This window comes from Zootoca vivipara, chromosome 3 (assembly GCF_965207765.1).
Source record: "Zootoca vivipara chromosome 3, rZooViv2.hap1.1, whole genome shotgun sequence".
Taxonomy (NCBI): Eukaryota; Metazoa; Chordata; class Lepidosauria; order Squamata; family Lacertidae; genus Zootoca; species Zootoca vivipara.
This window is the reverse complement of record NC_142586.1, coordinates 56,460,252-56,487,617: the sequence shown is the minus strand read 5'-3', so window position 1 is coordinate 56,487,617 and position 27,366 is coordinate 56,460,252. Positions and strand designations below refer to the sequence as shown.

The window sequence follows — 27,366 nt, the reverse complement described above, 5'->3', positions numbered from 1 at the left end:
TTCCGGTGCGTCGCTCTGCCATTTCCCTGTTTCCGGCCGGCTCCTAGCGAAAGAGGAGGCGGACTGAGGGCAGCCTCTTCCTCCTCCTCCGCCCCGGCGTCATGGCGGTCCCGATGGAGACGCAGCTGCAGAGCATCTTTGAGGAGGTGGTGGTGAGTCCCCGCGGTTCCGAACTGCTTGCGTGGACAGTGGGTGGCTGCGTGTCGTCGGAATGAAGGCGCTGGCGGGCTGAGGCGGGGAAGACCCGTGTCGTGAAAGGGAAGGGAGCAGAGAGAATGGCAAGCGCAGCAGCGGTGCCTGGGGCAGGGAAGGGACCCTCCGTGGATGTTGCCGGACTCCAGCGCCCCTGACCACCGGTCGTGTTGGATGATGCGGAGCCGGAGCCCAGTCGCGTCCACGGAGGGCCACAGGTTGCCAGGAGAGAGGAAGGTGGGCCGCAGCTCCAGTGGCGCTCTCTCCCAACAACGCAGGGAGCTTCGCTTGGAGGCAACCCCCAAAATATTCACTCTGGACGCACGCAAAGGTTTAAAGGGATGGACTGCACACGTTAGCCCTGTCTCCTATGTTACTGGGCAACACGTGACCGAATTCAAACGAACAGAATGTATATACAACATATGTAATATCAAAAACAAGACTAGAAACTGAACATATCTAATATAATTCACATGAAAACAAATCTTATAAGTCTCTGAAAGTCCCTGTTGATATGAATGGAACCAAATGGCAGAAAGTCATTCAATAAGAAACAAGCTGAAAAGCTTTGTATTGCAAAGTTCCAAAGTAGCTAAAGTAGTCAACAAACTAGTCGGACAGTGTTTCCGGAGTGATGCACTGTTTCATGAGAACTTCTTCAGCGCATCTGCCACATCTATGATGGCCAATCGGTTCTGAAATCTCATTGGTAAGGGTTTCAATTTTGTTGTGCGCACTGATATTTTTTCCAACAAAATTGAAACCCCTACCAATGAGATTTCAGAACTGATTGGCCATTGGTGTGCGTTCTGTCCGTTTGCATTACAAACTAAGGAAATTTATAATGAGACTACTAATTTTAGATTCACCATTCGGCATTTCAGTACTTGTCAGATGAAAAATGTAGTTTATTTGATCCGCTGCCCCTGTAATTTATTGTACATTGGGTTTGACCACCTGGGTGGTTGGAGTCCGCATCGGGGAACACCGTTCCCATATTCGAAATGCCAACTGAGGCGCCCCTCGTGGAACATTTTGTATCGCACAACCATTCAGATACAGACTTATTGTTTACAGTGCTGTGGATTAATTGGAAGACCATTGGAGTTAGGAGGGATTATGAGAAATATTTACACCAGCAAGAGTCCCGATTTATCTTTATGTTCAAAACTATGCACCCAGGGGGACTCAACTCAGAATTTGATTTGAATTGTTTCATCTAATGCCTTAGCTTGAGGCAGTTTTCAGTTCTGTACCTTTAAACATCATTCCTTTGTAATCGGCACCACCTGGAGTTACATTGTTTGAAGCTGGGAGTTTAGTAACAGTGACTACATGAGTCCATGAGCACTGTTCCGCAAGCATATATTTATCCATATGATGGATGTGGTAGTATGTATTCAGTGATTATACTTCATTGTATATTTTGTTTTCATATTGTCAAGTATATATAGGACATTGTACCTCTAATTTTTTTTACAGTTTATGAAGTACGTCAATTTTCTGGGAGATTTTATGACAGTGGAATGGACTCCCTTGGAAAGTGGAAGGGTTTCCTTCCATGGAGGTTTTTAAGCAGAGGCTGGATGTTGTGAATGTTTTAGTTGAGATTCTTGCAATAGACTCTGATGGTTTTCCAGCTGATTTCCTAGGAACATTTGAAAATTTTGAGAAAGGAGTACCCCTAATTGCTGGAGTTTTGCTCTAGTTAACTGGTTCTTCATCCTGTAACAATGGTGGAGGCCCACCAGGCCTTCCCATTTGGCCCATGAGGCCATTTTGGCCAAGCCACAGCCACCAGCTCTCAACCTGATGTTACATATGACATCAGATGTGAGACAGGTAAAGACCTTGCTGGGGCAAAGGTGGTTTGCAGGCACTGCCAATCACTTGATTAGTGGCACCTGTAAAGCCCTATGCAGTTCTTTGTGAGTGCTGACAATCAGCTGATGGAGTTTGCATAGCACTGTGCATTGCACTTTGCAAGCCTGGATGGTTAGCTGACTGTTGAGGCTTCTTGCACTGCCAACACAGTTCACCTGACATTATTGTGATGTTATGTGATTAACAGCAAACTTTGGATGGGGTGAGGCACATAAGGGACAGACCCACTGGAAGGATCCAGTTTGACATCCCTGTCATATAGTATGCTATCTACTGAACTTTATTATAGTACAGCCATACCTTGTGTTGCGTTCGGTTCATGTTGCCTCTTTTCAGCTTGCGAACGTAGCAAACCCAGAAGTGTATACTTCTGGGTTTTGTTGCACGCGCAGAATCGTTCGCACTTCATGCATGTGCAGAAACGTGCTTCGCGCATGCGCAGAAGCGCCACTCTAGTTCCAGACTTTTCGGGGTGCGCATGTCCACAACTAGAGGTACCACTGTAAAAAAAATAATTGCAACAACCACGATTGTTATGATTATACCCTGCCCATCAGGCAGGGTTTCCCCAGCCACTCTGGGTGGCTTACAGCATAAAGTCATACCTTGGGTTACAGACACTTCAGGTTGTGCATTTTCAGGTTGCGCACTGCGCTGAACCCGAAAGTACCGGAACGGGTTACTTCCGGGTTTCGGCGCTCACGCATGCACAGAAGCGCTAAATCATGTTTTGCGCAGAAGCGCCGAATTGCAACCCACGTGTGCGCAGACGTGCCACTGCGGGTTGTGAATGTGCCTCCCGCATGGATCATGTTTGCAACCCGAGCTTCCACTGTATATAAAAACATAGGAAATACTTAAGCAGTGGGAAGACCTAGAAAGGGCTCCAAGGAATTGCAGTACACAGAATAGAATAAATTGGTTTCATCGCTATCCAAATACTACTGTATTTTATATAATGATCAGCAGCACTGGGTCTTGGGCAATGTGTGTGTAAAAGAGGACCCCTGAACCGGCAGGTGACATTTTTATTTGTAGGATCTCTTGGACCCAGTGTTCAAAACTCCCTGGCGCATTTTGCAACAGGGAATTTCATTAGTGTGAGCAGTTTCTGAGCTCTGGGCGCAATCATGTGCCTAAGATTTCAGATTAAAACTGCAGAGCAGAAGAAAAGGAGGACACTTTTCTGCCCCCCCCCCCACTTCTATCTACTCTCTGGAGAAAATACCCTCTTAAGAATATTGGGGGGGTGGGCAGGGGAAGAACTAGACCACATGAAAAATGAACATAATATTTTAGCTGCAGTTCAATCTTTCATTTTCAGCTTTGTCTTCTTGTTATAAAAAAGCACACCTAGACATTCCGTTGTTGCACCCATAATCTAGTTTTAAGGTGCCATTTAGCTCCTAGCTTTAATATCTTAGTTTTTAACACTCCTTGGACCCTACAATCCACACCTACAGTCTAGGCTTGATGAAGCAAGCAGAATATTTTGGTAAAGGTATACAGGATGCAAATCTACAGGCTTCAGATGTTGGCCACTAAGAGTCAGAGACAGACTAGTGCCACTACCGGTAGTAGTGTCTAAAGCAGGGTAGGCAACCTAAGGCCCAGGGGCCGGATGTGGCCCAATCACCTTCTCAATCCGGCCCTCAGATGGTCCGGGAATTGACGTGTTTTTACCTGAGTAGAATGTGTCCTTTTATTTAAAATGCATCTCTGGGTTCTTTGTGGGGCCTGCCTGGTGTTTTTACATGAGTAGAATGTGCCCTTTTATTTAAAATGCATCTTTGGGTTATTTGTGGGGCATAGGAATTCATTCATTTCCCCCCAAAAAATATAGTCTGGCCCACCACATGGTCTGAGGGACGGTTGGCCAGCCCACAGCTGAAAAAGGTTGCTGACCCCTAGTCTAAGGCTGCTGTTGTGTGTTTGATTAGTAAAGCATCAACATATGGGAACTTACTTATACCTTCTTCTGTTTTTTCAGCATTTGATCCTGACAACAATATATTATATTCATTTATGTAAATTTTTATTTTAAGCCTCTTTGGGAACCAGTAGTGTCTGAAAAGTGGGGTATAGCTATAAAAAATTGTTAAGGCCTCTCTTTCTGCCTGGATCTTTCAGCATTCATTTTTTCTTGTGGCTTATTTTCATTTCAGCAGTTACATTTTTGATTAGTTGATGACTTTGCTTCCTCCAGTTACTGTGGAGCCTTTGATTTAACATAGGGTAGAGGAAATGTAGGGGAGAAGCCAAGTTTCGTTTGTCATCAAGAACTTGATGACGTTTTTTTGTTTTTTGTTTTTTCCCCTTTCCAGAAAACAGAGGTCATAGAGGAAGCCTTTCCTGGGTAAGTGCACTGAAACTATTTGCTTGCTTGATAGCAAACATCTTGTTGTATTTTCTGATGATGGAATGTGTGTCCCCCCCCCAAAAAAAAATAATAATAATTGTGGTTTTATTTTCCACAGCATGTTTATGGACACTCCTGAAGATGAGAGAACCAAATTGATCAGTTGTTTGGGAGCCTTTAGACAGTTCTGGAGCAATCTTTCTCAGGTGAGTAATCCCATCTGTTGCTGACATTTTTTAGAAACAACACCCAAAGCTTCCCAAAGCAATTCATCAACTTACAGGTCAGGTTTTCATAATTATATACAAACCAATCAATGCCAGTAACTCTGTGAGTGGAATTTCTGCTGTTTAGAGAGGTCAGGTAGCTTATAGTAGTTAAAAGCCACAGGCGGGTCCTGAAGTTCAGCTAATTAATAGGGTGTGCTGTTTTCTTTTTAAGATACCAGAATGTTGTCTTAGGGTCTCTGTGCACCACCCAGCCAGTTCTGCTTTATAAGGTGCTGTTCCTGGTTTCTGCTCATATGTTGGGCTTAGCAAGAATATAAGATCACTGATCTTCTGGATCAGACTAAAGTTCTATCTAGTCCATCATCCTGTTCTCAAGTGGCCCAAGAGATGCCTGTGGCACATAAGCAGGACTTAAATGCAACAGTACTCTCCCCACTTGTGATTCCCAGCAACTGGTGTGCAAAGGCACAATGCCTCCAATAGATAGTACACAGCCATCAAAGCTAGTAGTACTCATTGATAGCCTTATCCTCAATTAATTTGTCAAATTCCTTTTTTAAATCATCCAAGTTTGTGGCCATTATTATATATCGGGATAGCGAACTTCATCAACTACCGGTATGCACCATGTGAATGAGTACTTTTATCTGTCCTGAATCTTTCAGCATTCAGCTTCATTGGATGACCCTGAGTTCTAGTGTCAGGAGAGAGATAGAAAAAATTCTTTCCATTCACTTCTCCCGCATCTTGTACAATTTTACACACCTCTATCAGATACCCGCTTACTCACATTTTGTTCCTAAACTATTTCTGCACAAGTTGCCAGGAAGCTCCTGCTGGCAGTCCTACCAGCAGTAGACAGGGGAAAGGCCCCAGAATGGAGTGTAAGGGAGGCCCATTAGAGACTTCAAATTCATTTGATTCTAAGCCTTGCAGATCTCCCAAGGGGCCTTGCCATTGGACCCCTGGAGCTACACCAGCATGTGGCTGGCATAGCAAGAAGGATAGAACCCACCGTACCATTCTGCACTATCCTAGGCTCTTGCTGTTCTATGAAACAACCACAAATTCAAATCTCGGCAGTCTCTCAACTCCCATTCTTTCCCGTAATCTGTGTTGATTGACTAGATTAATAGTAATGGACTTACAGAGAATTGTTTTGAGAATCTTTTTCCATCCCCTTCACAAACAGGAATTATTAAAGATACTTGCTTGGAGGTTTTATTACTGTAAATATTGACTTGTTCCCAATCTCTTTTCAAGTTTATGAAATCTGAATTACTGACATGTTTCTCTTTCCTTTTACAGGAATCTCATGAACAATGTGTTCAGTGGATTGTAAGGTTCATACATAGCCAGCATAGTCCTAAAAGAATTTCCTTTCTGTATGACTGTTTAGCAATGGCTGTGGAGACTGGGCTACTTCCACCAAGGTATGTTTCTTCCAGACAAACAGGGCCTGTTGAAAAGCATGATGGAAATTTGGGTGCTTAAGGATTGTCCTCATATGCACTAATACTTGGAGTCTGACAACGGTCTCTTAGAAAATACACCACTCACTTTTGTTTTCAATTTCTCCAGGATGGTTTGTGAATCTCTGCTAAATTCTGACAACCTAGAGTGGGAAAGGACACAGCTTTGGTCTCTAACATTTAAGCTTGTCCAAAAAATAATCGGTGGTGTAGACTACAAGGTAATGGTCTTTAAAAATCTCTGTGTTGCGATACTTCATTGTGTTTTTTAATATTGCTATTATAGGCTACAAACAGTTTTCTTGGTTGTTTATTTAAATTTAATGCCTACCTTATCCGGAGGCTTGGGATCACCCTTGCTACACCTTGGGTTTATTCAATAATTGTATGATATAGGCTATCATTTACCATATCTGTTGAGAGTAGAGTTGAAACAGAGATAGAAAAACTGCTTCTTGAGGACACTGAATGATTCCAAGACTTGAGCTGATGTTTTTAATCCAGATTTTCTGATTGCCAACACTGTTGGTAGTTGACCACTCAAAATTACTTTGAATTGTAGGGTTTCCCAGACTGATGGGATTCACATAGGATTAATTATGCGTAGTAATTCCAAACAGTGGAATTCATCATCACCTCAAAACAGGTGCAAAGTATATCAGCATAGTAACTGTGCTGTGATGATGTGGATAATAATCATTGCATGCACATCTGAGCTGTAGGACCAGATTTCAAACATTGTACTTTGGTTTCCAGTGCAGCATTTGTACGGTCCTTATAGCTGAATTGAGGCATTCAACAATGATAAACTCACACCCAACATCCAGCAGGGGAATCAATGCACAGTAGCTTGCTTCTCTTACCAGCTCCTGGGAAACAATGTGTAGTTCTAACTAGCAACCTCATTTGGGGCGGCAAGAGAGGGTGAACCCATTGGATGAATCTGTGTATATGGTATTCATTGCTTTAAGAAAGTGGATGACAATCAGTATAATTCTAAGACTGAAAAATCCTTTATCTGTGTGTGCATCTTCCGTTTCTATAAAATTGAAACATGTACACTATGTTTTCCCAGATTTTTTTCTATATAATATTTTTCTGTGTTTTTATAGGGTGTGCGAGATCTTTTGAAGGGTATCCTAGAAAAAATCCTAACTATTCCCAACACAGTGAGCTCTGCTGTTGTGCAGCAACTGTTAGCAGCAAGAGAGGTAAAGTTGTGAAGTGGTGAAGGATGCAATAACACAATAAGTTATTTTAGACTGCAGACATCTATCACACAAGGCTTTGGAGAAGCTTTTGAGAATTACATGTTCAATTTGGTTTAAAAGCCAATTAATCTTTGGTTGCCTTAAAAGAGACCTCTGAGAAAGTTTATCTGACATGCATCTAAAGTTATTTTCTGTGTGTAAGATGCAGAGTGCAAAAGTAGTGTATCTGTAGCACCTCCTTGATAGGAGATTTTCTTAAAGGTCCCTTGAGATATTAAGGCAACACATCCAAATATTTATGCAAAGTGAGTATTGCAACTACTAAAAAAAGAAAGTGAATTAAAATATGAAGTTGGGTTCCAGTCACCATAGTTCTTTAACATGTTATGTTCTGGAAGAAAAACGTTCTTTCTTGTTGTCCAGCCTTCCTGAAAGAAATTTTTTAATATTGGATATAGTATTTTCAATGTGTTCAACTAAGAGTGCTAACTTCTTTACAAATCTAGATCGTTAGCATCCTTTCAGTGATTCCATTTTTAGCCTTCTGAGATGTCGGAACACCCCATCATAGTTTGAGCGTAAAATTAAAACTGAAGCGTGTTTGTGTGGAACATTGCAATCAAATCTCCTAATTCTGACCTTGTTTTATCCTTCCCTCCACTCCATCTCCTCTAATAACAAACACAGGTGCTGAGTGCTGGTGGCCATAGAGCCAGAATGAGGTCACTGAGAAACAAGAAGGCAGATAGCGCCATGCTTTATTTTATTTTTATTTGCAAAAATTTCTATACTGCTAGCCTTAAGAAAAAATATAATGGCAGGGAACGGCATAAAATCAACAATAAAATTACATTCATAAAACAAGTACAAAGTGCTTGGGGAACTGCAAGGTTTATAAAAGTCCAAAATGTAAGGGAGCACAACCAAATGAAGACTGAGCTTGTTCGGTGGCTAGGGGAAGACAGAAATTTGGGGCAGTGGTCTGGGTATGACTAGCTTGTGGAACCCTGAACAGGATTGCTCTATATGGCAACATTTCACTGCAGGCTTCACTTGCTTTTCTCTAAATTTTGCACAATTTTTTTCTGCAGTTTTCCTCTCTTTGTTGTTACCCAGGTAGTTGCCTACATTTTGGAAAGGAATGCATGCTTATTACCTGCCTACTTTGCGGTCACAGAGATCCGAAAGTTGTATCCCGAAGGAAAACTTCCACATTGGGTAAGGCTTAAGATATATATTTAAAAGGACAAATGCCTTCATTTCCCTAAAGCCTGGAGTAGTATGGGACCAGTTTATTCCAAAGGGAAGGGAAACGACATCTAGGTTCAGTGTGCCATGTTCTTACATGGCATGCAGCATAGCCCTTGATCAAAAGGATTTTGTCACTATCACAAATAGTGATAGTTTTATCCTCAGATGTTTTATCCAGGCAAGCTTAGTCTCAGACCAATGGCTCCTTGAGACTTTCTGTAGAGCATCCTAGAACGATTGTACTGTAAAGGAAACTACAGAAATGCTTTGCATTTCCTATTTCACTGCATCTTCATTTTGTGAAGAATAGGTCCTTTATCATAAAAATTTGTGTGTCTGTCTGTCATTTCCTTTCTATAATCTTATTGTCTGATGTTGCACTCGAGAGTTCTCCCCTTATGCATGCTTGCTGATTGCTCTTGTTTGTTTAGGACAGTGGAGGTTCATAATGTGAAGAGACTTAGTTAATGTTGTTGTTGGCTTTGCCCTTTTTTGGATAACAGAATAGTTAGTGGCTGAAGCCAGTTTTGCTGACCTAGTTCTTAATTCAAATTATGATAACTTACTGGTGAAGATTTATAGCATTTGGATTAATATAGTACTGGTTAAAGTAATTTGCTTGTTGGGTGCAGATTAAACTGGGTATTTGACTTCCAGTTTTATTTATTAAGTTGTTAGGCAACCTAGTATCGGACTTCGTGGATTCCTTCAGACCTACAGCGAGAATAAATTCCATCTGTGGTAAGAGTTTCTAAATATAGCAGTGTAAGGTTAGCTTTGTTGGCATTAGCTGAAGAATCTAATGTGCACTTTCTGGCCCATAATGTTAAATACAGATAACATGTCTGGTGATTAGTTAGATGTGCCACTGATTCCTGTGTGCCCGTAATCTGCCACTTGGTGGTCTCTGGGATCAAGCATTATAGTCTGCCCAGCAGAGTAATGCTCCAAAACTTGATCATTGTGGTGGGAATCAGTGTTGACACCACTTGTGCAATGGTGTCTAGGAGGGCCTTTTACCAACTTCCTCTGGTTCACCAGCTACACCCAGGTTCCTGGACAGGGATAGCTTTATCGCAACATCAAGGCTAGATTACTGTAATGTGCTCTGTGGGGCTGTCCTTGGGTCTCGTTCGGGAGAGCCAACTGGTGTTGAATGCAGCGGCCTGATTGCTAGTGGGAGCTCCTGGCTGAGAACAATGAGAAATTGAGCCTTTAGCGTCATTGGCCCAGTCCTGTGGAACACCCTGCCACTAGAAATCCAGCAGGCTGCTCCTGTGCCAACTTTCAAATGCCTGCTGAAAGCATTCCTATTCTGCCAGACCTATGCAGACAATTAAAAGGTGCATCCCCCATGGTGGTCTGCTGCTGTTTGTTTTTAATTATATTTTTTGCCTTTTAACTTGTTTTGATTTTATCATTTGCTCTTCTGTCTTTATATTGTTGTAAACGGCTGGTAGTTCTTTTTACGATACAGCGGTATACAAATATTTTTTATAAAATAAAATCCTGGGGCTTGAAAAATGCAGCATCTGTGGTAACTTCACGCAGATGCCTCTAGGCATGGAACAATCAAGGCCCTTAGTCAGGCCTGCAGAATGCAGGCATATTATTAGTATTTCTATTGTATACAAAAAGAATTGGCTAACAATATCCTAGGGTTTTTATGCCTTGCAAATTTAGGGAGAGGTATACTTTGTGACTCATGGTTTCTCTCTTTGGTTTCCAATACATGTAGGGCGATGTAGCCTCCTTCCTGTGGTAAATAACTCTGGTGCTATTTGCAATTCATGGAAGCTGGATCCTACAACTCTTCGTTTCCCACTGAAAGGCCTTTTGCCATATGATAAGGTATATGTGCATGTGACAGATGTGGAAGCCATATTTCTAACTTAGAAATGTGAGGGGAAACAATTTATGGAACTTTTTCACATATACCGGTTAAAGTGCTGGTGCTTATGCAATTTTGAGAATGCATTAAAATGTTGTCGAAGGTTAGCCCATTGATTGCATGTTCTGATTCCTAAAGAAACATACAGCTTTTTCTCAGGGTCCTAAAAAAAGAGAGTACGTTATCGTTGTTGTTCTTCTTGTTGCAAAATCTCCACCCTACTGAGCTTATAAAAGCAGGGGTGGGTGGGTGGAAACTCCCAGAACATAACCCTGGCTCTGCAAAGGCTCGGAAACTTGTGAGAAGGTGATCCTTTCACTGGCCCTTGGGGAGGCTTGGAACGAGGCAAGATGTGCGGGAATTTGAGTTGTGAAGGTGGGAGAGGCTTGTCCCTGCAGTTGCGCTGGGCCTTGCGTGCACTTGGAGCATCTGTGAAGTGCCGCATTAAATCAAAAGCAAAGCCCTACTTCACCTTGCTTTCACCAGAGTAGTAGGGCTGGTACAGAGCTGGAATGTTGGCTCCCTATCAAAGCCTGTTTGGGCTCCTTGCACATTGAATTGTGCAAGTCAACTGAATTGAACGTGTCAACTATATACAGGCAAATCCAGTATTCTTGCTTGATAAATGTGGTCCCCTGCTTTACTCTATTGCTGCCAGCTGCTTTCAGAAGCTCCTTGCACAGAGCACATCCAGTGAGGGTTCACCCATAATAGGAAGTTGCATTTCTGCCTAGTGAGCATGCAAGTGTTGCCACCTCAACTGTTCTTGATGTCACAGAAGGACTTTGCCAAAGAACGGAACCCTCCTTGAGGGGGTGACTAATGCTATCCAGGAAAAATGGTTCCTGGAGGTGACATTTCTTTATAGTTTGGTAGAAATAGCATCTGCTCTGGTTCTCTGTTTTGCCCAAACTTCTCACGGATCCGTACAAGAAACGCTTTGGAGTGTTTAGGTGTTTTGGAAAGTAGCAAGCAAGCAACCGTGATAGCTAAAAAGTGTTGCACTTTTATTGTCGCATAAATACAGCAAGTGGTGCGTAAAGGTAAGTTGTGTTGGACCACCTTAGCTCCTCCCCCCCCCCATATTCACTGTGCCCCCATATCTGTCTGCCAGAAAACCAAGTGGGTCCTTTTCGTACTGTCTCTGTGGCGAAGTTGGAGGTGATCGAAGGTGTAGCCAAATATTCTTAGTGCATGCTAATAAGACTGCAAGAATAAAATTACCTGCAGGGATAGAGAGACAGCGAGAATGTTCATACAAGTTGGAAAATGATGAATTCTGTGTCACAGCAGATGAGTTTCTGCTTCTGTGAAAAGCTTCCATTCCGACCTATCTAAAAATGCTGCCATTTATTGCCTACTCTTGTAGTATTGATAGGCAATAATTTGGGTGGGGGGTGGCGGAGTTGGTGGATAATAATTATGGCGATAATCTGAAATAAGACTCTTGTTAAGTCTAAGAACATTAAATCACTTACCCCAAAACTCCTGCCATCTGAGGCAACAATACCTAAAGTAAGAGTCACGCAACACAAATATTAGTGGGAAAAAGGGAGCCTGCTTAATGTCTGTCGCTGGTAATGCTTTAATCAGATGGGGAATCTTAATTTCAGCTGTTAAATATTTTTGTGTCAATAGGTTGGTATTTGTATGCTTTTTTGTTTTTGTTTTCAAGGATCTGTTTGAGCCCCAGACTGCTTTGTTGCGGTATGTGCTGGAGCAGCCCTATTCCAGAGATATGGTCTGCAATATGCTAGGTCTAAACAAGCAGGTACTGTATTGTGCTGTAATGTCTTTTGTTTTGCATAGAACCTGCACTTTTCTTTTCTCTTTTTCTTTGCTATAGCTAACTAAGCAAAACAGTTGAGGATCAGATCATGATTCCCCCCCCCAACCTTCAGTATTATTGCTTTAGGTTAATTGGGCACTATTATTCCTATCATTTATATATTGTTTTAAAGGTTTCAAAATTGAAAAGTAGATACTTTAAATATATATATACATATATATATTGGCATTGCTTTTTTCCCTATAAGGCCAGCCTCAAATATACCCTGAACCTATGGCAGACAAACGTTCCCCTCTTTTTTGGAGGGGTGGCAGCAGTGGTGGTGGTAGATGTACTGCTTAGATCACTAGTCTATGAATTTGTCTGTGAAATGCCTTGGCATGTTTTCATTACCGTCAATGGTAATGAATGGTTTAATGTTAAACTTTTTTTAAATTTATTTTACTTTACTCCCCACCCCTTTTTTCTTTCTTTCTTTCTTTTTGCCTTACCATGTGGGAGGGCCTGATCTGACTTGGGGTAACTTGAGGCTGGCCTCATAGTCACTGTTTTGTCTTTTCTTTTTTTCTTCCTTTATTTTTGTTCTGTCCTGTCTTGTCCTGCCCATCCTCCAATGCTCTAGACCTTGAACATTGCTCAGGTATGTTCACAACCTTACTGTTGTATTGTGACTAACGATACGCTGGCTGCTTTGTAGCCACTGATTCCAGTTCGAGAATACACGTCTGGCCAGGGCTTGAAATTGGTGGGACCATCACATGCTAAGAAATGGTTAACTTCCAAAAAATTATGAGGTTTTAAGAATGCTGTGTAGTTTAAAAAGGATCTTTTGAAGCCGGTTCAATCATTGGCTTGAGTTACCCATGACTTACTCAAACTGCCATAGTCAATTTTGTTCTGACTATAAAATTCCCTTGCCTTGAAAAGAAAGAAAAAATGTTTGTATAATAATGTGAAAGAAAACTCGGTTTGCTAAATATTAGCACACTTAAGTATTTATGTAAAAATTCAACTTGACTAGGAAAGGTCATACTCAGCCTCCATTAAAAAAAACCAATGACTATTTTAACATATCTCCAAGTGGGCTGAGCTAAAAAAAAGCAAAGAAAAAAATTCCTTGGGATGATGGACATAAATTTACAACTTATTTAATACCCACACTCGTCTGCTTATATATTTCAACTTTGACCTTTTTAGTCTTTCTTTTTTTATTTAACAAGTTTATCCAAAGTGATATTTAAGCAAAATACAATGGCGTTGGTGTTTGCAATACTATAGTGAAGGTTGTGTCAGTGTTTTCATTTTATAAAAACTCTCATTTCAGGGATTGTACTTGACCATAACATTTGCTTAATGTTAAAACTTTGGTTATTACTTAAAAACAACAACAATTTTGTAGACTTAGATTTGCTGTATGTTCACTTTGCAAAGAAATTATAAAGTAGTACTCCACTTTAAAATAATACAGCTATTTAATATAGTGTTGTTTGTTAAACTTAAAAAAAGCTTTGGTGAATGGTACAATGACAGTTGTGGAGTTAATGCTTAAAATGATTATTTTCACAGCTAAGCATTTGTTGAGAATAAAGGTAAAGGCACCCCTGACCATTAGGTCCAGTCGCAGACGACTCTGGGGTTGCGGTGCTCATCTCGCTCTATAGGCCAAGGGAGCTGGAGTTTGTCCGCAGACATGTGGCCAGCATGACTAAGCCGCTTCTGGCAAACCAGAGCAGCGCATGGAAACGCCGTTTACCTTCCCGCCGAAGCGGTTCCTATTTATCTACTTGCACTTGACGTACTTTCAAACTGCTAGGTGGGCAGGAACAGGGACCAAACAACGGGAGCTCACCCCATCGCAGGGATTCAAACCGCCGACCTTCTGATCGGCAAACCCTAGCCTCTGTGGTTTAGACCACAGTGCCACCTGCATCCCTTTGTTGAGATAGAAGTGTATATTTTTATAAGTTGCTTCTTTAATGCTAAATTGTAAGATAATCTGTACCACTGGAACTGCCCAAGCACGCGGAGCTGTCTAATTTGTGGCTTCCTGGCATATTTCTGCTGTACAGCCATGAATATTCACAAATGTACAACTCTCCTTCATCCTTTTATAATGTTTAGCATCACACAACTGGGTGTATGCCAACAAGTTTGTTGCATAAAGTATGAATTGGAGCTCAAAGCTGGAAAATCTGAGGCCAAATCCCTTGATGAATTTAACTGGGTGACTTTGGTTAAGCCACCGTCTTTCAGCTTCACTTCCTTATCTGTTAAATACCTCCCTGCTTTACTAAATTGCTAAATTCATCTTTACCAAAGATAAATGTTGCAAATGTGTTGGGTTCCTAATGTGGCATATTGGAGCCCCATTTTCCTTGCCAAAGCACATACTACAGTTCCACAACAGGCTCTTATGAAGAATTGATAGTTCTCTGTGCATGTTCTATATTCACTTTTCTTCCCCCATCTGCTTGGCCAAGGAAGGTTACACAGGAGAAAACTGAGCTCTGCAAGTATACTTAGCTCCTTGCCGGAGTTGTGAAATTAAAATATTGTGTGGTTCCACCTTCTGCCTCTTTTAACTTCTACTCTAAGCCTCCCAATAGACAAATGTTTATAAAATAAGAGTGAATATTTAGTGGCTTAATTTTTTAACATCATCAACAACTTCACAATAGTAGGTTTAGAAATTACCATTTTGATCCATTTTACGTATGTACCTTTTAAAGTACATTGAAAGATCAAGATTGGGAGAAATAATTTCTACCTCTAGCATACAGTTCAACTCAGAGCAAACTTTTATGGCCAAGTAACAAAACTTTGAAATTCATGGTTTTTTAAATGGAAATGCTGACAAACTATGAATTGTAGGTGTGCTGCCATAATAACAACAGTCTGTGAACTTTTTTTGTTTTGTTCATTTGTCAGTTTAAAAAAGCATGAAAGGGTTGTGTGTGACATTGCTTGGTTGGAATTCAAGGCTAATGCTGCAAATGATATCAAATGATCAATACTCAGACTATGCAAGTTGGTTTTATTGTAGATTAATCTGCTTAGAAATCTGTATTTCCTGAAAACTTCAGCAATTAAGACCTTGGCTTTGCATTACAATATCAACTGCCTACAGCTCCATCAAAAATTTACTTGTGACTCAAAAATGATTAAATAGAAACAGGCTTCACACATACATCTCCACCTAACATTTTTGTGTTGGACTTGACCCCATTTTGCATTGGGGCCTTTACCATGAGTTCAGTTATGAACAGATGGCGTGGATAGTGTAGTCGTGCTACAATAACACAATTGTTTCTGCAATGAAGTGTGCTGTCAGCAGGAGCGCTTCCCCTGCTCTTAATGCTGTCCTCCTGCGCCCCGCTCCTCCTGTGTTTCTACTGCTGCTGCTCTCTTTAATTTCCTTTTGTATCTTTAGGGGGGGAAATCCATCTATGGTTCCTCTTCAGGAAACTGTTCTCAGGATATGTCTCCTATGATATGTGTAATCAGCCCATAGTTGTGGCCTTCACACCTACCCAGCTCATTTGAAACTGAATGATGGTTCCTTTACAATATCCAAAGAAAGAAATGTTTTGAAGTAAGGGGACTCACTTTCAAACAGCATTTTTGTAATTGAGAATTTTTACAAATCAGCATAAAGTTAGTGCTGAGAGCTACATCTAGTCTAAATAAGTCCAATGGTGTGCCTCAGGGCTCCATCCTCTCCCATGCTTTTCAACTTCTATATGAAGCCGCAGTGAGAGATCACCAGGGGATCTGGACTGGATGTTCCCCAGTATGATACCCAGCTCTACCGCTCATTTAAATCTGAACCAGTGAGGGCGGTAAATGTCCTGTATGAGTGTCTGGAGGTGGTTGGAAGATGGATGCTGGTTAACTGATTATCCCAACAAGACAGAACTACTGTTTCTGGTGGGCAGGTGTGGGGGACTCCCTGGTTCTGATTGGGTTAACTGTGCCCCTGAAGGACCAGGTACACAGACTTGGGGTCATTTTGGACTCATATCTGTCCATGGAAGCGCAGGTTAATTCTGTGTCCAGGATGGCAATCTACCAGCTCCATGTGGTACGCCAGCTGAGACCCAACCTGCCTGTGCATTGCCTCACCAGGATGATTATCTCCCACCTGGACTACTGCAATGTGCTGTATGTGGGGCTATCGTTGAAGGTGACCCAGAAACTGCTACTAATCAAGAATGCGGGAGCTAGGCTGGTGACTGGGATTGACCACAGGGACCATAGAACACTGGTCCTAAAAGATCTACATTGGCTCCCAGTACATTTCTGAGCACAATTTAAAGTGTTGGTGCTGACCTTTAAAGCCATAAACGGCCTCAGCATCTCCACTCCCATCATTTAGCCCAGACACTGATCCAACTCCAAGGGTTTTCTGGCGGTTCCCTCACTGCAAGAAGTGAAGTTACAGGGAACTGAGTAGAGAGCCTTCTCGGTAGTGGTGCCCGCCCTGTGGAACAACCTCCTGTCACATGTCAAACAGATAAATAACTCCGATTTTTATAACTATACACTTAAGTGTTGTATAAGCAAAAGTGTCCCTGTGAGGCGCTCAGAGTCAGTGAACATTCTGATCTGCGGAATGGTGGCTACTGTGCAAGAAGGTCATGCGAATACAGTAGTATTTGCTGTGTGCAATTGCTTGCTGCGCACTGTTATGTGTGCATACTGATTCTCTGAGTCTGTGGGTGCATTTGGGCATTTACAGCATTGCAGCAGCATTTCTCTGAGAAAGCCCTTTTCCAGTTGGTTCCAGAAGTGCTGGTATTGTACATAATAATATTTCTCAGTCTTCACTGGTAGTAAAAACAGAATGAGCAAGGGTTGTGTGTATTCCAAGTTGGAGGAAGGGGGGGAAAACTGTTCCTAGGCAATCCAAATTCTGTGCCAAGAAATGCTGGATTCTAAAAAGCAAATTTGCATAATTTCTCTCCTTTATTATGCAATTATGCTGTATTACAGATAAACTGAAGCTCTGCTCCAGACCTCTCTGGCAGCTAAGATTTCATTAGGGATTGTCTTCACCAGGAATTGGGAAGCTGCCGTCTTCCACTGTTGCTGGAATTGAACTTCCATCAGGCCCAGTCAGTATGGATGATAGAAGAGACCATGTGTGGAGGCCACAGGTCACCCATCTTGGTCTACACACTTCCTAGCATCACAGCTCACATGAGTTTCCTTCAACAGTTGTGGAAGTGCCCAGTTTGGGGTTGAGCAGAGGGAGTCGGAGAACTTTCCCCATTGGAGAAAAATGGAAGAATTTGCTTAGGGCCAAACTGGACATCATGTGAAATATATATTTGGATTGAACGCATGCACATTATAAACATGCAGATGGTAGCCACTGGGGAAACTGCTGGTTATCCAGATTGCATCAGGCAGGGATGGGGATATAAACTATTTCCACCTGTTGGCATTGGCACCAATGGGGGACTTTCTCCATTGCACTTGTGTCAGGATCACAGCAGGGAAGAAAAGGATCTTCCTCACCCCACATATGCTTGTGCTTCTGCACTGGGAGCAATAAATACCGCTCACCCTCTGATTTGGGGACAGGAGATGCACAACATGACTCAAGGACCATGGCTAAACCTGATCTCAGTGCCCACAACTTTGAAGGGGAGATCAGTTTTTGTTCTTCCCTTTACAGCCTTTCTGCTTGAGCCCATTTGATAATTGAGCCTGCTGCTTTCTGCATATTCCATCCCACAGTTCCATTTCCTGGTCAAGTTAAGAGTGTTATAGAAAGCAAAAACTGACCTTTATAGTTCCTTCTGAATCACTTCAAAAACATAATTGCATTCGTGAATTTATTGTCGTTAGAAACCTGCATTAACTGACAGTTGTTTCCTCTTAAATAACTTAATTCAAAACTGACATAGGTTTGCACTCTTGGGCTCTTGGAAATTTGCCCCCCTCTCTACCAAATTCTAGTGAATTTCAAGCCCTGTACACAGTAGTTTTGCATGCTGTATCATGAAATAGTTTGTAGTACTGTCTGTTGCATTCTGCTCTGCTTCATAATTAGTTGCATTTGGGGGGAAAAGTATTCTCAACTGGTGGCGTTAATATTGCTCTTTGTAAATCTGTAACGTGGTTGATCTGTGATAATGGCATTGTGTTTTTTTGAAAGAGAGGGTCAAAAGCAACTAATGTCCTTTTGATTGGAAGTATTCTGTTTTTAAGCATGCTTCAAGAAAGCACAGCTAGATTTGTAGCTTTTGCAAATATTGAGCTGGCAAAGAGCATGTGAAGGAGAGAGTGCTGATCTCAGAGTTTGTCCAAAGTTTTGTCATTCTTGCATTGTATTGTTAAATTGAAATCATAATCCCTTTTTCATGGCAAAAAGCTATCCATATTGTTAAGCATAGAATAAGTATCTGTTTCCAGCAACCTTGGGATTTTTTTCTCTGTTTTTTAAAAATTAAATTTGGAAGGTTTTCTTTTAGACTGCCTGTTAATCCAAGAAACCATTTGTTAAGAGGAGCACTGAAATGTGTTGAGTAAATCGTATTTGGGTATCATAGCACATTTCTCATGAAACGAAAAACAAATAATGAATTCTCTCTCTTTTTTGCCTCTAGAAAGGGACAAGGCATCTTCATGATTAGATTCTAAGCAGCTCCGTACCTTTTCTGTATTATCTTTTAAAAATAATACTTTTTTCTTTTTATTAAGGCTGTGTTATGTTACAGGTTCACTATGTGAAACTCTGAAATTCTATAATATATACAGAAATGACTCAGTAACTTCAATAGTAGTGCCTCGAATGTACACAGTTTCTTCCAGCTGCTTGTAAAGAATTGGCTTCATGCTGCACCACTGTGGAATGTTCCAATTATGCGCATTATGTAGTCTAAATAGGGGAAGATCAAAATGAAAGGGGTCTAGCAGTTTGCAAAACATCCAAGCACACAAACAGAAGAAAGTGAACAACTAAACAGATGCACCACTGGCATAGGAATTGGTATTCCCACATAATGACTGTTCAAGCTGTGTTAATAAGCTGAGATATGAACAAGCTTTTTGCCAGTATGCACTTCTCCATTTTGTAGCATGAATAAACAATCCAGGTATTCTTCAAGTAACCGTAGTTTCCCATTTCATCTCAATGAAACTATAGTTTGTAGTTCATATCAGGATATTAATTTCCAGAGCTGGTAACTCTAGCTTCCTGATTTGGGTGAAATTAGAAACTATTGTTTATTAGAGGCTCCCTGGTTTGATTGCTCACACTGTGAAAAGAGGAATGAATGGGTTCTGTGCACAAGCAAAAGGCTTATTATGTTGTTCTGAGGTTTGGTAATCGGTTTCTTCATGTGTAACACCAAACCATGGGCTTGGCAAAATATGGCTGAGCCTCAGGCTCACGTGCTGTCTTTCACAAACTCCACTTCATTAGTTGTTTTCTGAATTGTGGAAAACCATAGTTTAACCTCCTTGTGAGGAGGTAGAACACACAAGGACAGAGCTCTGTCTTGTAATCCATACTTTGGTTTGATGGTATATATGAACTGACCCCATATATTGAGTGTACCCAAATTGTTAAGGTGTCAGGAACTGCCACACTGAAGTCCATTAACTGCAGAAGAGCCCAATTCCGTTGTATTATTTTAGTCTTCACACTGCAGCCTCCAGAGCTGAAAACATACTCTTATATGAAAAACATTCCCTTACATGGTGTTTTTAGATATTTGTTGGCTCCATAAACAATTGTGCCTAGTAAGAGCAGGTATAACAAGTAGCCTATTATTTTTTCTTTAAAAAATATAATGACCTGTAACATCAGACAGTTTTAATGTTTTGCCTTATCTTGTAAAGCTTTATGTTCAGATCCCATTTCATGCTTCCCAGACGTACATTATAGTAACTGTACTGAAATGGCAGAGTTAAAATGATGGATGCTAGACTGTGGAATATTTTATCTGGTTTCTGCTTTGCAGCACAAACAACGATGCCCTGTGCTGGAGGACCAGCTGGTGGATCTTGTGGTCTACGCCATGGAGCGGTCAGAGACAGAGGAGAAATTTGATGACGGGGGAACCAGCCAATTGTTGTGGCAGCACCTTTCCAGCCAGCTTATCTTCTTCGTACTTTTCCAGTTTGCAAGCTTCCCTCACATGGTCCTGTCTCTCCATCAAAAGGTAGATTACCTACCACTAGCAATAATAATAAAGAGTAGATGGTTATCCCTTAACCTTCACGGAATCAGCTCCTGCCCTGCCCACTCAGAGTTTCATCTACTTCCATGGCCCCAAACCAGCACCAGCCCTGAGACCTATGGATATAGGGCGGCATGCAATAAATAATAAATTGGCGGGTGAGTGTGGAGAGATTTGCCATTCTGCTACTGCACATGGTAAAATATGATTAAGGAAGAAGCCAAGCACTGAAAATTTGTTGCTACAAGAGAAATGAGGTGCAAAATACAACCGTACCTTGGTTCCCGAACACCTTCGACTCGAACGTTTTGGCTCCCGAACACCGCAAACCCGGAAGTGAGTGTTCGGGTTTGTGAACGTTCTTTGGAAGCCGAACGTCCAACACGGCTTCCGATTGAGTACAGGAAGCTCCTGCAGCCAATCAGAAGCCGTGCCTTGGTTGTTGACCATTTTCGGAAGTCGAATGGACTTCCGGAACAGATTCCATTCAACAACCAAGGTACAACTGTATGCTGAGGAAATTTTGATGTGTTACCCTCACTTACAGAGTCTGTCCAGGTGAAACTCGGCAATTTGAACAGTCAGCTTCATTTTTGTATTGCTTATATATGAGAGAGGCAGCTTTCCTTTTGAAAGTATGTATAAACTTGTCTTTAAAAAAGAGAGAGGCAGCTGACACCTTCCAAATTTCTGTTATTTGTTGACGTAAAAATATTAGTCACAAGTCTTCGTGCGCCCATGTTATATAATTCTAATACACCAACAGGTCATTAGTTCACAGCATCTTGCGGAAAGGTGTGAGAGTGTATTATTTCTCAAGTGAAAGTATAATATTTTATAGAAAATTAGAACAGATGTTCAGTGTTGCTGTTCTTGTCTTGGAGTGTGGACTTGCTGCTCAGTGTATCTTTTTTACAGTTAGCAGGACGAGGCCTAATCAAAGGCAGAGATCATCTGATGTGGGTATTATTACAGTTCATCTCTGGAAGCATTCAGAAAAATGCATTAGCGGACTTCCTCCCTGTTATGAAGCTTTTTGACCTCCTCTACCCAGAGAAGGAAGTGAGTCTTCTATGTGAAATATGTTTATTATGATTTACTACTCATATTTCCCCTGAAAAGACCCCCCAAGCAAATAAAACAAGTCTCAAAATGTCTTACAGTCCCTAAGGTGACAGTTGAAAGGAAAGGGGAAAAGAAGAGATTAGGGAATAATAATATGGGAAATATTGATTTGCTCAAATTTAAGATAGTAAAACAAGCAGCTTTCTATATTTTGTGTAATGAAATTAAGAAGTAATCAAAACGGAATAAATGTGGAGACATGAGATAGTAAAATGCAAGATCTGTCAAGAGAAAAATGATGCATGGAAGTAGAATATTGACTTATTTACAGAAACCCAAGATTAAGGGTCGGCAAACTAAGTTCCGCGGGCCGAATCAGGCCCAATTGCCTTCTGGATCTGGTCCGCGGATGGTTCTGGAGTCGCCGCTTGGATCGGCGCAAACGCCATTTTTTTTAAAAAAAAATATTCAGGCACCATTTTTCAGACACACACACACACAAAATTTTCCCCTCCAGACACACCACGGCGGCCCCTCCTCCCTCCCTCTTCCTGGCTTCTCCCTGCCCTGCGGAGGAAGGGGGCTGGGCTTATGGGCTTAAAAGGAAGCCTCGCCACCCACCCAGGGACAGCTGGCACGGAAAGGAGAGGTGCCGCCTCCGGTTCCCAACCACAGACAGAGTGGCAGAAAGGTAGGCAGGGGATGGGGAGGGCTGGGAGAGAGAGAAGCCCTCTGCCCCGTGCGTGTGCAGTCTGGCCCGCCAAAAGGACTGCACACGCCGGTTCACCATGTCCCTCCCAAAAAAGTTTGCTGACCCCTTCCCAAGATTGTAACACAAAATCAAAAATGGAGGAGGAATATAAACAGTTTGATCCAATGCCTATAAGCAGATAAGACAGGCTGCCTGTAAGAATAACAAATAAAGTGATGAGGGATCAAAATGAGATTGGAGCAAGGTTTAGAAGAGATTTTGCTGATGCTCCAGCTACTCACAGTCCTGGAAACTACAGATCCTAGCCATGTGTTAACCATAAGCAGTTGCCTTAGGTTTGGGCCGGCTTGGAACAATGACCTAAAGCAGAACTTTCCAAACTTTTCATGTTGGTAACACTTTTTAGATATGCATCCCACCCACCTCTTCCCCCCTTCCTCATAATGTCTCAACAAGTAATATTGGTGTGTAAAAATGATGCATGAGACACTGCACTACCTTTGTAACCCAAGAAAATCCTTAATAAAAATAATTTAATAAAAAAAAAGATATGCATCATTTTGAGACACAGTAATTCAGTTTTATTAGCGAACCGGAGGTTAAACTAACCCCTTTCCAGCCCCGGGAGGAGTATGGGGAGCATTCATGCAACACACCTACACACTGCAGCCGATACACTAACGTGTCGCAACACACAATTTGGAAAGCTCTGACCTATAGGACTGCCGCCGCCTTTACAACCCTGGCATCTTGCTAAGCTCAGTATTGGTGTCCTTCCTGCATGTTGACCCCACACACCCCCAAAAAAAATTATATCTGGTTGGGAAATAGCCTTCTCCATAGCTGTGATTTGCCCCTCATTAGCTGCTTTTTGCCATATGGTAAAGACCTTCCTTTTTAGGAAGCCCTTTGAATTTTTATGTATTAACTCTGCTGGAAACTGTTTTAATTGGATGTTTTGAACTGTATGATTTGCTCTGCTGCTTTTCTTTTTTTGGTGTGTGTGTGTATGTGTGTGTTGGGTTGTTGTTTTTTACATATCATGGTTTTATGGTTTTATCGTTAAGGCTCATTGAAGTTTTTGAGCAAAGGTGAGATATAAGTGTTTTGGATAATTGCCAGCCTATAAAAAAAATCTGCAGCTTAGCTAGGATGTGAATAACGTACACAGAAGAGAAATTACTTGACAATGTTAATCCCCACTTCCCCCCGCTGCAAGCCAGGGCATGTGCTTTTATTTCTGTGTTTGCATGTGAATTCTCATTATTGCTTTTGATGTAAGATATGCCAGTCGTTTTACTTTGTTTTATGTCAATCTACATGCAGCATTTCAGTTCTTTTAACTGTACTGCATTAGAGAAAGTGGTTTCAGTTTTGGGGTATTTATCTACTGAGTTACAAGAGAATTCCTTTATTGATGTGAAGGCTCCTAAGAGTCAAACTGGGATGCACCAAGTCTAAATGCCTTAAGTTGTATGACAGCCAGTAAACTTTAACTTCATGTTGTTTCTTTCCTTAGTGTATTCCTGTACCTGATATCAACAAGCCCCAATCAACACACGCTTTTGCAATGACCTGTATCTGGATACATCTGAACAGGAAGGCTCACAGTGACAATTCTAAGCTACAAATTCCAATTCCTCATTCTCTCAAGCTTCACCATGAGTAATTGTTTTCTATATAATAGCTCTTTTCAGTTGTGATAGTCCTGGTATAGATAATAGAAAAATACAACAGACTCTTTGGCCACTTGTACACAGAATATTTTGCAAGCTGTCTGTGAAAATAGGATGAGAAATTGTAATAGCCCACAATTAATATATTAATGCTGACAGTTAACAGATAGTATCTCATGTTGTGCGATCCCTGGTCAAGTGTGCGTGCCACACCTTTGCTGTAGCTACTGCATTGTTGTCGGCATCATCATTAGTAGTAGTATTTTAGTATTAGTGTGTTGCCCATCTGACTGGGTTGCCCCAGCCACTCTGGGCGGCTCCCAGCAGAAAAAAAAAACAAACGATAAAAGCATCAAACTTTAAAAACTTCCCTGTACAGGGCTGCCTTCAGAGGTCTTCTAAAAGTAAGATAGTTGTTTATTTCCTTGACACCTGCGGGGAGGGCATTCCCCAGGGTGGGCGCCACTGCCAAGAAGGCCCTCTACCTGGTTCCCTGTGACCTCACTTTTCACAGTGAAGGAACCAGGAGAAGACCCTCAAAGGAGGACCTCAGTGTCCAGGTTGAACAATGGTGGTGGAGACGCTCTTTCAGGTATATAGGGCCAAGGCCATTTAGGGGTTTAGAGGTCAGCACCAACACTTTGAATTCTGTGCTCAGAAACGTACTGGGACGTCTTAGACCCAGAGTCTCTCTTTTCCTGATAACTTGCCTCCTCCCAAATCTTTCTCCAGCTCTGCTTCATGTTACCTTGCTCACTTGTCTTCCTTATTGTTTACTTAAGCAGTGGCATTCACACAATTGCCGTTTTGCGAAGTTACATGGGTGTCTCTGCCTGAAGGAGCTTAATATTTAAAAGTTGACAGGGTAAGGAATAGGGAAGGGTAACGATCACAACAGAGAATAGAGAGAGAGGCAAGGACGATAAAAGATGAATGTTTTGTTTATTATACCGGTAGTCGTGTGCAGAATTTCTGTACTTCTTTCCCATAAAAGCACACTTCAGGGAGTTTGCATTAAAAGCCATAAAAAACACACCATGGAAGGCAGTTTAATTATGATAAAAGAAACCACTGCAGCAAAAAGTAACAAGTGAACAGAAGCATCACCAGAGAAGTGGTAAAACTCAACAGGAAAATAGGAAGGGGCTTTGAGTTATTAATTAGTTTATGCTGCTTATCCAACTGGGTTGTCTAGGCATTTCACAGCATGTTAAAATGCAGAAACAATTGGATTTCCCATAATCAAAGACCTGGTGGGAAAGGCTTTACACAGCAGAGATATAGATTTCCTCTGTAATACCTAGAATGTGATTGTTGGGTTGTTGTTTTTTTGGAGTTAGGATGCAACTCTACCATCCGATGCAAACTTGCATTGCCTGGGCATTTCTGGGACAGTCACTCTTTTCCCTTTCATTTAATTTCTTCTCAGGTTCTTGCAACAGAGTCTAAGAAATAAAAGTTTGCAGATGAATGACTACAAGATTGCCCTGTTGTGCAATGCTTATTCCACTAATTCAGAATGTTTCACGTTGCCTATGGGTGTTCTAGTGGAAACTATTTACGGAAATGGCAACATGAGAATACCTCTTCCAGGAACCAATTGTATGGCGTCAGGATCCATCACACCTTTGCCAATGAACCTCTTGGATTCACTAACAGTTCACGCCAAGATGAGGTAGAGTGTACTCAGTATCTGAAAGTTACAGAAGAGTCAAGTGTGTATTGCAGTACAGAAGATCTGTATTCTCAGAAAACTGTATGGCTTTGAAAATAACATGGTTTCTTTTTCTCCCCAGCCTCATTCACAGCATAGCTACCAGAGTGATCAAACTGGCCCATGCAAAATCTAGCTTAGCCTTGGCTCCAGCCCTTGTGGAAACATATAGTCGCTTGCTGGTTTATATGGAAATAGAATCCTTGGGCATCAAAGGTTTTATAAGTAAGAAATCTTGTTTGACTGATTTTTTAAAATGTCAACAGTTATGGTTGAAATTTGGACCTCTGCTGCCAAATTAATATACATAAACATCCCTGGCTTGGGCTGTCTGTGCATGCTCCGAAGTGCTTACAATTTGGGGCCCTATGTACTGTAACTTGATGCTAAATACATACTTCTATGCAATCTAGTTCAGGACCAAGATCCAGTTATTATAACTTTTGTTTAGATATATGTTAAGTTATTTTGCAGACATTCTTTATCTGGCATGATAACTTTAAATTAGTGGTACCTCGGTTTAAGTACACAATTGGTTCCGGGGGTCTGTAGTTAACCTGAAGCATACTTAACCTGAAGCTAACTTTCCCATTGAAAGTAATGGAAAGTGGATTAATCCATTCCAGACGGACCGCAGAGTACTTAAACTGAAGCGTATTTAACCTGAAGCGAACTTTCCCATTGAAAGAAATGGAAAGTGGATTAATCCGTTCCAGACGGAGTACTCAACCTGAAGCGTACTTAACCCGAAGTATGAGTGTAATTGGTTCTGGAAGTCCGTACTTAATCTGAAGCGAACTTTCCCATGGAAAGTAATGGAAAGTGGATTAATCCATTGCAGACGGGTCCACGGAGTACTTAAACTGAAAGTACTCAAACCGAGGCGCACTTAAACCGAGGTATGACTGTAATATAGTCATACCTCGGGTTGCAATTGCTGCAGGTTGCGCGTTTTCGGGTTACAGACGTGCTGAACCCGGAAATACCGAAATGGGTTACTTCCGGCTTTCAGCGCATGCGCAGAAGCACTAAATCATGCTTTGCACATGCGCAGAAGCACCAAATCGTGTCACACACGTGCCCAGATGCTGCATTGCGGGTTGTGAACGTGCCTCCCACACGGATCACGTTCGCAACCCGAGGTTCCACTATAAATAGCATGCATATTATAATCATACATATAGTTCTTTCCTGAATAGCCAGAGCACTTTTATCTCACCCATTCTTATGATATGTGTAAGACAGAAACAATAGTAGCATCCCTAATTATTGATAGGGGACTCAGGATAATAAGGGAATGGCTTGCTTGGCACCACCCAGTTAGTTTGTTGACAAGCTAGGATTTGAACTGGGAATGAACCAGCTCAGCACTATGCATACTGCTGGAAATTTATCTTGTTATTTTTATTGTTGCTTTTATTAACATATTTATCCGGCACATCTTCCAAGGAACCCAAATGGCATGCAGGCTTTAACCTCACAGTTGACCCTCCTGAGTTTGCCCAAGTTCAATCTGTGATTTCAGGGTTGTCAGTAAAGTAATTTATAAAAGAATGCCATATTTCAACAAAATTGTCTACATCATTTGTATTATTCGATGCATGTAATATCTTCTTTAAAGAAGAGATGACAAGCATTGAATAATAGGGACTCCTGCTTTAAGCTCCTGTTTAGGCAGCCATTATATGAATGAATAATGCAGTCTGTGTAATTGCATAATAGTGG

At 41.5% G+C, this 27,366-nt stretch overlaps 1 protein-coding gene across 2 annotated transcripts in view; it reads left to right on the top strand.

The window, feature by feature from the left end:
- Positions 1 to 27,366, top strand: part of MED23 (mediator complex subunit 23) — a 43,525-nt gene continuing 16,159 nt past the window's right edge. The window contains exons 1-16 of one of the 2 annotated variants that reach the window (XM_088666160.1): positions 1 to 152; positions 4,404 to 4,435; positions 4,557 to 4,644; positions 5,977 to 6,101; positions 6,250 to 6,361; positions 7,253 to 7,351; positions 8,468 to 8,569; positions 9,274 to 9,343; positions 10,341 to 10,453; positions 12,169 to 12,264; positions 12,905 to 12,922; positions 20,256 to 20,456; positions 21,393 to 21,536; positions 23,771 to 23,916; positions 25,357 to 25,602; positions 25,724 to 25,866. In XM_088666160.1, the coding sequence (XP_088522286.1) occupies positions 102 to 152; positions 4,404 to 4,435; positions 4,557 to 4,644; positions 5,977 to 6,101; positions 6,250 to 6,361; positions 7,253 to 7,351; positions 8,468 to 8,569; positions 9,274 to 9,343; positions 10,341 to 10,453; positions 12,169 to 12,264; positions 12,905 to 12,922; positions 20,256 to 20,456; positions 21,393 to 21,536; positions 23,771 to 23,916; positions 25,357 to 25,602; positions 25,724 to 25,866 (1,786 nt within the window). In that variant the 5' untranslated portion in view covers positions 1 to 101. The remainder of the gene's footprint in view (positions 153 to 4,403; positions 4,436 to 4,556; positions 4,645 to 5,976; positions 6,102 to 6,249; positions 6,362 to 7,252; positions 7,352 to 8,467; positions 8,570 to 9,273; positions 9,344 to 10,340; positions 10,454 to 12,168; positions 12,265 to 12,904; positions 12,923 to 20,255; positions 20,457 to 21,392; positions 21,537 to 23,770; positions 23,917 to 25,356; positions 25,603 to 25,723; positions 25,867 to 27,366) is intronic. The other variant, XM_035108978.3, reaches the window with a different exon arrangement.